An 11,972-nucleotide genomic window follows, 5' to 3' on the forward strand; every position below is an offset into this window, starting at 1 on the left:
CTACTACTGCTATTGCATTGTCAGTGTCATTTTTCTCTGTAGCAGTTAGCATAGGTTCATGACTGTATGAACAAGTTGATAAGTAATGATGTGTTGTCTTTTTCTACTACAATTGTAGCCATCATCTTTCTCCTATTTCAACTTGTCTGTGCTAAGTAATACCTGAAATGAATTTTTGTACCATCAAGGAAGTCTGTGATAGAAGCAAGGGTAGAACTGAATAATTCATTGCCTTGACCACAAGGCCAAGTGTTGTATTTTTTTCTGTACTTCTAGTTCTCAGTCACTCCATGCTTTCTAGTATAGCAGTGAGTGGTGAAGCTTTACAGACAACAGTCACCTTTGATTCAGACCCTGAGGTCTATCCCCAGAAGGGACTGAAGGAGGTTACACTGTGATTTGTTTACATGTGGGAGACAGAGCTTCATAATGTCACATCCCACACATCTGAAGCATCCAAGTGAGACGGGGAAGAAGGAGCAGAGACTTGAATCTGGGTTTTCCATCTCATATATAAATATTCTTGTTACCATGATATCTGACACGTTACAGACATGACTTCTTTTTTCAGTTTCTGTTAAAGGAAACTCTGAAAAAAACCACCTAATTTAGTTCCTTTCAGAAGATGAAATCTCGAAAGTTTTTGGATGAGGGGAAAGTGGTTTCCTATGTGACTATAGTATTAGAGTGTGTCATTAGCCCTTCTCCTGTCCTGAGCTCAAACAAGGCTATTCCACAAGCAGACAGAAGCAGGGAAACATCTTGCTCCTTATGTTAACCGAGTTAGGTATTTACTGTACTTGTTTACCAGGTGCTGAATTCATCACTATAGGAAACATGTGCATAATTTTAGGCATATCCCTCAAGAAAGACAGCAGGATTTATGGACTAGTTGGAAATGCTATCTTGAGTACTGATGTTTTTTTCAGAGTGTAAGAGTTTTGCTTCATGCTTTATGAAAGCAAGTTGTGCAGACACCCATTTCAGGGGAGGGCCATGCCTATTTTTAGTAAAATTCCAAAAAAGGGAAACAAAAAGAAAGACAGAGGCTTCTGCACATATCTGCTCTCACAAATTCAACATCAGGGCAAAGAACGGCACAACCAAATGTCTCCTAGCTATCAGCCTGTATAGGATCTTTCCCTTTTTTAGTTTATGTCCCCCCACACCACAGACACAGGCTCTCTTAGAAGCAAACCTGCCTATAAAGTTATGTAAATACCAGCCTTTTAATGTTTACATTAAGTTGTTTCTAGAAGGCAGATTCATTTAAGGAGGGAATAATATGTACTTTTTCTTCCAGGCTGATTTTCAGCTTCAGTGAGTTTCAATGTAAATATCAAAAGAGAGACAAACTGTCTTTTTTTTTTAAAAAAAAAGCAGCAGAGGCAGTTTTGAACTAACATTTCCAAGAGGCTCAAATATTTAAATGAAAACAATCATTTGACCTTGTCGACTTTTGGGTAATCTTCTTAGTTTTTTTTTACTAACTGTCTCCATCAGCTTTTGAAAGAAAAGTTGCATTTCAAAAAGATGCATGAGATGAGCTGGTATTCTTAAGGAAGATCTAAGAAGTGGATCTGTAGGCTAGTGGACTGTACACTATTAGCCAGAGAAGTCAGCTTCATAGACCCAGAGACTTGTCCTTGCACCCATCCCCTTCCACTCTGCCCCTGCCTTTCTTTTCTGCTCAGGGCTATTTGTGTCTGCAAAACAGGATATTCAGCCAGACCTTCCAGCAATCCTTTGCAATCTGCATGGTTTGATGAAGTCCAGTGACAGTGTGTATATCCTCAGTTAAGTGACTGTAATATCCTGGTGGGTAAAAATTAAGAATTAAACCAAAAAAATGTATTTGCATATAAAAAGCAGTACCCTAGCTGAATGAGGTGATGTGTTCATGTTCTTTGCTTTGTTGTTATGGAAATCTTCATTTTGGTGAGAGCCTTTTAAACTGGCTTAAGCATAGCCCGTAGTTATTCCAGGGCTAGGAGGGACACCAGGCATTCATTCCACTTACAGGGTAAATGTAGTACCTGGTGATTCATTATATATCCTAGCCTGTATAGAAACATTGTTCTTTAACATTGATGAATTGAAAGTAAGTGACATGAATGAACAAATTATGTTATTGGGATCCCTTCCGTGATGAACTGGAAGTGGCTGATAACAGGCAGAGAAAAGTGAGAGGGGTGTTTGAGTGTATGAATATCCATTCTGTACATGTATTGTGCAAAGGCAGAGAATGACATTGTCAGTCAGAAGGAAAAAAATGCCTTGAGGTATTAAGAGTCAGAATGAAACATGAACATTTGGAAAGTGTGATGACTCCATCAGCACCTTGCTTATCCACTAAGGTAATGCAACAAGTATTCAACGTAGGCCAAGAGGTGATAACTGAGTGAAAATCATACTGGATTAAGAATTTGCTTTTCCTCCTATTTGGCTGCAGTGACATTTCTGAAAAATAGCAATAGTGTCTGCGGTCCAAGATGGGATTTGACAAGTGGTGCTTTTTTCTCGTCATTGGTGCTCTTCGTTCATATCAGGCTTAATAGAGTGTGAAAGTAATCAAATTCATGTCACTGCTTTAGCTTGTATTAAAAGCCATGATAGTTTTGAGGAGACACTCAACAGCTATTTCAGTCTTAGTTTAGAGAAGAACAGAAAATCTGATACCAAATACAGCACACACACACAAAAAATATTTGATTTTGAATCATATAACTGACTTAGTTTCATGAGATTATGCATCTAATTAATAACTAATGGATTACTTCCATTAATAGGATGTTTAACAGACTTTGCAGCCTTTCCAGCTGGCACCTGATAATATAGTTTCCTCCATGTAACCATGACTATAGCCTGAAATAAATGAGAGTTTCAGCTCAGGATGTGACCACACAATGACAAAGAGGAAGGCTGCTTTGAAAACACCACTTGTTGCCTTTACTCATACAGCTTGGGCAGGGAAGAGGAGCTGGAAATATATTTGCTGTCACTTACTGCAGCAGCCAGGGCACATGTCAATTTGTTGGTGGCCCAAAAAGTAATGGGTCCCTTTAATGAGCAGTGGTGCTCTTTGAAGGCCTCCATTTAAACAGGGTTAAGCCCACATAGAAGATGTGGCACGACAGGAACCTAGCTCATACCCTGCTGGTCTGCTTACAGTGGGATAAACACCTCACAAGTACTAATCTAAACCTTTAACTAGTTGTGTTAAGCTGACAGTCATTGAAGAAAGGCTTCCTTGAGACATATCCAACTGTTCTTTTTTGACTCAGCCATAAGTACTGCAAGAATATCCTACCTCTGCAGTATTGTGTTTCTGGTTCCAACAAAATCCTTAAAGACAGCGCATATAAAAGCTAAGCATACTTTGAGAGCAAATTACTATGAAATTAAATTTTACAAAAAGAAGGTTGTGACAACTTCTTCTCTAGTCAGGTTATAGTGAAATATTCCCCAGAATGAACTGAAAAAACACTGGTGTTAACAGCTGAGCCACTACATATTTATTGAAATATCCAGTTTTTTAACAGTCTATAGCACATCAGTTACTATCTCCAGTGACTCGAAAACTTAAAACTAATATTCGTCTCTGTCTGTTGTTTGAGCTATAACATTAGACTCCCACGGCGGGTTCACAGCTCATGGCTCCTTATTCATGGGGCATCAGGTGATGTGCTCCCTGGGTATCCTGCACAGCTTGTAGTTTGCTGTAGAAAAGGGGGTTAAAATAAAAGACTCTCTTTATTGGTTTGGTGGATTTTTGAGGATATTTTTGCTGCTCGGTGTCTAGCTACTTTGAAATACTTTAAGTAAGCAAAAAACCAAAAATTTCAAACCTTTTGAAACTGTTATGGATACCGCTAGGCACCTATGTATATGCTGTCAGATATTCAAAAGCACTTAGCAGGTACTGCCCCTGCTGGAGGCAATAACATCTTAAAAACCAGACTACTTCCATCAAGCCTACTTGAGCACAAGAAAATAAGAAATGTCCTTTCACAGCAGAGGCCATTCTCTCAAAAGGATGCTTAGGATAGCAGATAAAAAGAGAGTGCTCTAAAAGGAATGAACCCCTCTAGTTCTGGAATTCAGTGGTTAGAAGGCATCCAGACTCTTACATTTAATGGCCACCACTGGACCTAACTCCTATGAATGTGTCCTTTTGAACCTGTTTATATTTTTGTCTTGCAAAACATTACTTGTCTGTGAACCTAGCTTATGCATGCTGTATTTAAAAATACTTCTTTTGTTTCTTTTATGCCTGCTGCCTGGTGATTTAATTGGATGGCCCTTAGTTCTTTTTTTGTGCAAAATATTTAATAGTCATTTTCTGCCTACCTGCCTTCTCCACTTTATTTCTGTCTGCCATTCACAATTTGTAGAACATTGTCTTCCCAATAGATACGTGTCCAGGTTTCAAATTCTGCTTTAACCCTTCCTTTTGTGAACATAGCAATAGGTTTTTCCTGCCTAGGAAAGCGGATGAGGCAGCGGGTTGATACTGGTGTTTACTGCCTGTATAGCACTGGTTTTTTGCTAGCTCAGAAGTGCTGTAAAAAGCAGTATGTGGTGTTAACTACCCTAGTTTTAACTGACCTCATTCAGCATTGATTATGCTGGAAATCCGATCAGAAATTCAGTATGAGATGGATCTTTGCCCTGTGTTTTCACCCCAGTTAAACTGCTAAAAGGAACGGAGTGTGACAGAGTATGGGAGATGCATAGCAGATTGCTTTGATTTTTTCTTAAAGTTCTAGTTTCAACTGTGAGCATGATTCAGGGTAATAAAAGTGGTTTTCTAAAGTATTTTTAATTCTTGAGTTTAATATGCTGAAAGAACATACTAGATTTTCAACTGCCAACAAAGCATCGGTATGGAGGTAAGCTTTGCAGTTAAGCTGGTGCCTTCCAAAGCTCAACTTTGAATTAACTTTTTTTTTTTAACTAGGTGAAGCAACAGTGAAGAAGAAACCAGCCCCAAAGACTCCTCCAAAAGCAGGTAACTTGTTGCATGTGTCATTCTAATAAATAATAAACCAATACAGTTTGAAGGAACAGACACTACATTTCTAAGTACAGCTGTTTGCCTACTGAATTTGTTTCCGTACGCTATTAAATGGTATGAAGTTCTATGAGGAGAAAACTGGAAAGCAAAGTCCAATTTTCAGACTCGTTCATAAGTTTACATTGTGCTAAGACTTAAATTATTAGCACGCAAAAAAATTACTATCAAGGAAACTGTAGTAAGATTCTGCCAAATGTCAGCAGTAGTGTTGTAACAACACACCTTAGTCTTCAGTGAAAGAGATTTTTCTCTGTGTCACAGAATGCCACCTCTGCATGAGTAGCTACTACAGACAAGTTGATAGATTCTACTTTTCGTCATAACTGGCATTATGGTAACCTGCTCACGTGTTTGCACTCTCCTAGCTAAAGCTAGCTGTATTTAGTTACCCAGAATGTTCCTTTATAGAAACCTGCTCTCAGTGTCTTAAAACTTTTTCAGACTTTTAAACTGTTCAAGCTGTTTTCTTTACCAGATGCGTACCTCAGCCTAGCTTCCTTCAGATGTTTTCAAAACAAACACACTTCTCAAAGAACAAGTCTGGGGGGGCGAGGTGGAACTCCACTTTCATTTGATTACACTGAAAAGAAAAAGAATGCACTGTTTTCATGCCCAGTAGCCCTGTGCTTTGGAGTGAAATGTTACATTTGGCAGTGAGGTCATTCTAATGTGAGGGAATGCCTTTTACAAATATTTCTGTCAATGTGTCCTCAAATCTATCCCCATCTCTCAGACACCTTGTTTTTCCCAAAATATTTTTTTATTGTGCTGCTCCTGTAAAGCAACTGAACAGGTTTCACCCTGGAGCTGTCCAAGCTGTGATATTTCTGGCATCTGTCCCTAGCAGCTACCAGGGATCTGGCACACTCAGCATCACAACCAAGAGTCGGGAAGTAGCACTGTTAGCAAAAGAGGTGTTCTGCCATCTATTGATGCTCGGGCAGTGAGAGGGAACAGGAAAAGAAACACCTGAGCATGAGTGAGACTGAAAGATTTATAAGCAGCACTGCAATACACAGACAAAAGGGTCTGTCATTGCTCATGGGAAAATTGAGGTGATGAAGAAAGATGTCCATTTCCTTCCTTGTCTCTCTAACAGATGTCCCACATGATGATTACCTGGCTGCTGAAGCCAGAATCTTAATAGGCGGGTGCTGAGTCTTAAATTTTCTGAACTCTGACATTAGGGGGCAGGTTTGCAGAACCCCCTCAGCACTTGCAAATTGACATGAAGTTAGCTGGAGCCATTCTTCAAAAGCACAAAGTGCAAAAGAAAAAAGTTTTTCTGAAAAATCCAACACAAAATTTCATAAGCTGTATATTTGGAATTGGTGCTAAGTCTTAACACTTTTGGCCTTTGAATTTCTGTACCTTGTTCTTGCATGAGGAAACTTCTGATAGGTAGATTGTTATTGCTTCACTACAGTAGAAATAATGATGTCCACAGAATTATTTCATTGCAAGCAACAGATAACTGCTAATCTGGATTTCAAATGCTGCTCTGAAACTGTTGAGCTGAGATGTATGTGTTTAGAATTTTAAGAAAAACAGGAAGTATAATCACCTAAAGAGAGATTTTTGTTTTTTTCATCAGCTACTCCTCCTCAGATCACTCAGTTCCCAGAAGACAGAAAAGTCCGTGCAGGTGAATCAGTGGAATTGTTTGCCAAGGTGGTAGGAACGGCACCCATAACTTGCACGTGGATGAAATTCCGTAAGCAGGTAAATTGTTTTCTGGTCTGTTTTAACAATCACTGAAAAAGTGGAGCTGGAAAGGAACTCCAATGACCTATCTTGTCCATCTCCCTTCCCCTGGAACTGGCAAAGTCCATGTCATTCCTGCCAGATGTTTTCCTCATCTCTACTGGAAACATTTCAATGATGAAGATTCAACGATCTCCATTAGCAACATATTGCAGTGCTTAAATATGCATAATGTTTGAAATTTTTTCCTAATGCCAAGCCCAAATCTTTCTTGCTACAGTTTACATGCATTGCTGACTGTCCCCTCCTATAACAAATGACTGTTCCTTTGAGAAAAGCTTTAAACCATGTAATTAAGGGATAGGTAATGTGAAAGATATAGGTATCTGAAATGTATCTGTCACAGAAAATGATTCTCTCCTTCAAAAATAACCTCTTTTTTATTGATGCTTGGTCTCAAGTTATATCAGAAGGACAAAATGCCATATGAGAATCTTGAGTGAAATGCCTTACAAAGCAATATCACCATGAAAGGCACAGCAGCAATTATGCTACTGTGAGTGTCCTCACACCCTGGGTTTAAAGATCCTTCTTCTTGAATTAATTTCCTTGCATTGTATCACATGTTTCCATTAAGCATTTTCTAAAGAGAGTTGCTTTAGCGAATAATAAACCCACTTCAAATCAAATAACCCAACATGCAAGTACAAACTGGAAAATGAAGCGCCATGTTATGGTAGAGCAAATATAAATATATACTGTGGCTGCTATTCTGTTTATTTTATTCTGAACTTGTTATGCACTCTATAGAACATAAATAAAAACATCTTCTCCTACAAGGAAGTTCAGGCACTAAATCCAGATGTGTCAGCATTTAATTGAAAGAATTCAAAACAGTTTGCTAGTGCAAAGGGTATTCCAGGGTCTATCTTTCCTAACCCCAAATAACCTCTTCAGTGGAAAGGACAGTTTTTTCCTGAACTCTGGAGTTAAAAGGTGGTCTACTCATTTCTGCAAAAATGGGTCTCAGAAGCTCCAGTGACATTCACTGAGCTCTGTCTTAACATGTGGGTAAAATGTAACCCATGTAACTGTAAAGTGAGTTTCTGGTTTGTGCTGAATTCTGAGTTCATTGTTGAATACAACAATCCTGTTTACATAGATTTCAAGGCCATTTTTATATACAAAATCTATGTGATAACTAAGACCAGCAGCTCATAATACCCATATCAGATCCATAATTTGTGAAGCTACACTCTTTTTCCTTTGTAGAATGTTTTCTTTTACCATCTTTATACTTTCTTCTTTAATTATTCACTATGAGACAATCTAAAGGTTTGCAAAATCATACATTAAAATTATATATAAATTTTTAATGTTTCGTTATGGCAGGTGAATGAGATAGAAAAGAAAAGAAAAACTTCAAGGAGGTTAACAAACACTGCAGGAGGAGAAGTGAAGGCAGAAGTCTTTCATTAATTAACTTAATTGCAGAGCCAGTTACTGTGTACTGTGCTGCACCATTATTTTGCTTTCTTTTTCACTTATACTTCACCACACATAGCTTTATTTTTGGATTTCTTCCTATTCTATAAACGTGGTTGCTTTAAACTCTGTTCTATTCCCAGTTCTAAAAGTGAAAATCACCCAAGTGTTCTTATAATTTTCCTGGGGGCCATCTCTAGTAGTTATTTGAGCAGATGCAGTAAGTGGTGAGTTGTGATTTCAGCCCTGCCACTGTATGCTGCAGCATGCAGGAGGGACTTGTCCTCTCCATGTTCCTTCCTGACACACTCTCAGGTTCAAGAGAGCCACAGTGGCCTCTCACAGGTGTATTCTGGACAAACGTCTTTTGGTTGAAGAAAAGGAATGTCACAAAGTTGTGACCCATACTGTTGTACTGACGGCAGTCTAGTGGAGGGATGCTGGAACTGTGCTCAAGTGAAAAGCGGAAAGCCTTTGAAAGCCTCTTCGTTAGTTGAGGAACAAAGTCCATCGTTTAACATTGCCAATTGTTGAAGCTTCTTAACTATGACCTGTGACTTTATTTTGGGAACAGAGGGATCCAGTTTCTTGTTCCCCATAACAATTGCAAGCCACTGAGCATCTTTTCGGGCCTTCCCCTGCATAACGCAGATCTAGTTCTACTAGAGTGATTTTTTTTATTATTACTAATATCCTTTGACTAATTCGAATGAAGCAAAACATAGAAGCCAATGTAGAATCTCAGAAGAACAAAGTACAGGGGCAGAGGGAACAAATTTCAGTATAATTTAAACTGAGATCCTACATAATCCCATTTGCTAACTTTCTATTCGAGTTACTGTAGGAGCATCTTTCTCAGGTTACATTTGGGCATGTAGTAATGAATATTGAGGAGAAAGCGGGGAAAGTCCTGCTCTTAGCCTTGTAATTTCTTATTCTTTGAATATATGAGGCAAGATAAGGCAAACTAAATAGCTTTCATTTTTAATGAAATTCTGAGAATGAGTTGGAAGAGTCACTTATCTAAAAAGGAAGTGGTGGGAGGAAGAAGGGCATTGACATTATGTTGTCTGTTTCATAAGAACACAGTGTACAGCTTCTATAATTGCAGTGTAGCATTATGAGGTTTTTAAATAATCTGTCATGTCTCAAACTAATACTGATTAAAATCTTCATCTCGTTAGCCATTTATGCTATGACAGCTTTGTTTCAATTAAAAACTAGTTCATAATATGCTCATGGTATTCAGCTGAGATTTTGATTTTTGCCTCTCCAGAAAATAAAAATGCTATAGGAAAGCTACATCTGCTCTCTGTATGTCTCTCTGTACGGCTGTAGCATTACATCTCCATTTCAGACAGCATCATCTTCAATTGTTCAAACCCAAGAAACTTACCCTGAGTTATGTGGAAGTACAGAAAAAGGCTGGTTGGGACAAGAGGGTGAAAGCCCCCGTTGTGGATGATTTGCACATTGGGCCTCTAAAGGAGAGTGGCAGTTGAATTAGGGCATTTAGAGCTAAACCCTTGTTCCACTGTGGTCACTGTGAGATATGTGAGACCAAACTTTGTTTTTGTGCCAGTTACACAGTTTGAGCTTTCAGCCTGTCAAAGAGGAGTTAGAAAGTGAAACTCCTGTTGCTTAGTGGAGTCCCAGCAGCACCAATGCTCCTGTTGCCTTTGCAGGACTGGAGCCTGCATTTCCACTGCATTTCTACCTGCTTTGTGTTGATTACACTCTTTACCAGCTGCACCTATTCACTGCTGTAATAGTTACCTGCAGATAACACTCATTATCATAACCTTATATTGTAATTGGAGCTCTTTCAGATATGAAGAAATTTATCCCATAAAATATTTTTTTTCAATTTGGCAGATTGAAGAAAATGAATATATGAAAATTGAGAATGGTGAAAACAGCAGCAAGCTAACAATATCATCGACAAAGCAGGAACACTGTGGATGTTACACCCTAGTTGTAGAGAACAAGCTTGGCAGCAGACAAGCACAAGTCAACCTTACAGTTGTTGGTAAGTCCATAATAATGTTTTAGATAGATACTTATTCTTTAGACATCACTCTACATTTGCTTTATATATGATGAAATTAAAAAAAAATAAGCAGATAAGACTGAAATGCAAAAACAATATCTTAAAAAATATCTGCACTGGACAGTGACATGGTAATAAGGATTACAAGCAAGTTCAGTAGGGCTGTACTGTGTTTTATTTTGAAAAATTACTAATTACAGATGCAAGTACAAAATAGCTCAGAATTAAAAAAAAAACCAACACAAAACCAACACAAAAACACCCAGTTCATGTCTCCATTTTTTTGTTAGACACCACTTCTTTTTCCCATTTAAGGTTTGCAGCAACCAGATGTTTGCTAGACTGCAAGTTTTTAAACTGTTAGTTCAGGAAGAATTGAGGTGGTTTCTATTAGATTGTAAACTTGAAAACATCCTGTTGCTTGGGGGAGGGAGATTTTATCCTTTTAATTGAAATTCCTACCATTGTCTACTGTTTTGTATTGACAGAAAGCAGTGAGTACAGGCACCTTGTTTTGAATATGGAGTCCTTCGTGTATGTACTTTTACACATGTATATTTTAAAGCTTCAAACAGCCTTGCCAGACCATATTCAGGCCATCATGTTTGCTGCAGCAGGCTGTGGACAGCTGCAGACAGTTGTAGACTGGTAGACAGCTGCAGTAGGTTTGGAGCTAAAAGTGCAGTTAAAAGTGCAACTGTCTAGACCAGATAGTTGAGCATCAGACAAAATCTAGAGCTGTGACGTCTGGCTCTGGAAGGGCTAATGAGCCCACTTGGTGTAGATACACAGCAAATGGTTTCCAGGAAAATCTAGGCAAGTTCTACAAGCAAAGAGATTTGATTAAAACGTTACTCTGCTTCCCTCTAACATGTGTCTTTAATATACTGAGGGGGTTATCTATGGCCTGTAGAGGGGTCTTGACACAAGATGGGAGAGAGCAGTGCTTACCCAGGCATTTGGACAAATTCTAGTTCAACTAGTGAGGCTGCATCCTATTCACACACTCATAACTGCATTGGTTCTGCTGTCCTAACAGATATGTGGGCTGGCGAGCAAATAAAGAAATGCAAATATAAGGCCAAAGATTAAAATCTGACTCCAATGAAATCAGTGGCAAAATACCATTAACTTAAGTTGGGCTGGAAATTCATTCCAGCAATCCAGTGAATAACATACAAAGTTTAATGAGTAATATCACACTTTCAAGTACAATATCCATTGCTAAGGAGTAAATGTTCCTCAGCTACGTGCTGCTGCACATATTGTCAGTAAAAGCCTCCTAATAATATAAAATTAATTTCTTTCATCTAATCTGTGGCTTTTGTTGCAGTTAAAAGATAACTGAATGAATGAGTATAAACATCAAGTAGATTCCAGCAAAATGGCAGAGAATTCAAGAACAGAAACAAACAGAATAAGTATTTTTCACATGATGCATAGATAAACTGTACTACCCCTTCCAACAGTGGGTTGTGCAGGTCGGAAGGGTAGCTAGGTTAAAAATAAACACCATTAAAAACTGGTCCTTGAACAATCATCATATACATTGTTTTGGGTACAGCTTTTGTAAAGCTCCAAAGCCCCGGCACAGCTGATTAGCAGCCAGAAGAATGGCAGGAGATTAATCGCTCTTTATATTTCCCTTTTTTCACT

At 38.5% G+C, this 11,972-nt stretch overlaps 1 protein-coding gene across 1 annotated transcript in view; it reads left to right on the forward strand.

Moving 5' to 3' along the window:
* LOC104544526 (myosin light chain kinase, smooth muscle) overlaps positions 1–10,295 on the forward strand; it is a gene marked incomplete at its 3' end in the record, with an annotated part of 105,792 nt that extends 95,497 nt beyond the window's left edge. The window contains exons 19-21 of the mRNA XM_010189425.1: positions 4,961–5,011; positions 6,672–6,799; positions 10,142–10,295. Of these exons, the coding sequence (XP_010187727.1) occupies positions 4,961–5,011; positions 6,672–6,799; positions 10,142–10,295 (333 nt within the window). The remainder of the gene's footprint in view (positions 1–4,960; positions 5,012–6,671; positions 6,800–10,141) is intronic.
* Positions 10,296–11,972: the final 1,677 nt, after the last annotated feature.

This window comes from Mesitornis unicolor, unplaced genomic scaffold, assembly GCF_000695765.1.
Source record: "Mesitornis unicolor isolate BGI_N332 unplaced genomic scaffold, ASM69576v1 scaffold50487, whole genome shotgun sequence".
NCBI classification, from domain to species: domain Eukaryota; kingdom Metazoa; phylum Chordata; class Aves; order Mesitornithiformes; family Mesitornithidae; genus Mesitornis; species Mesitornis unicolor.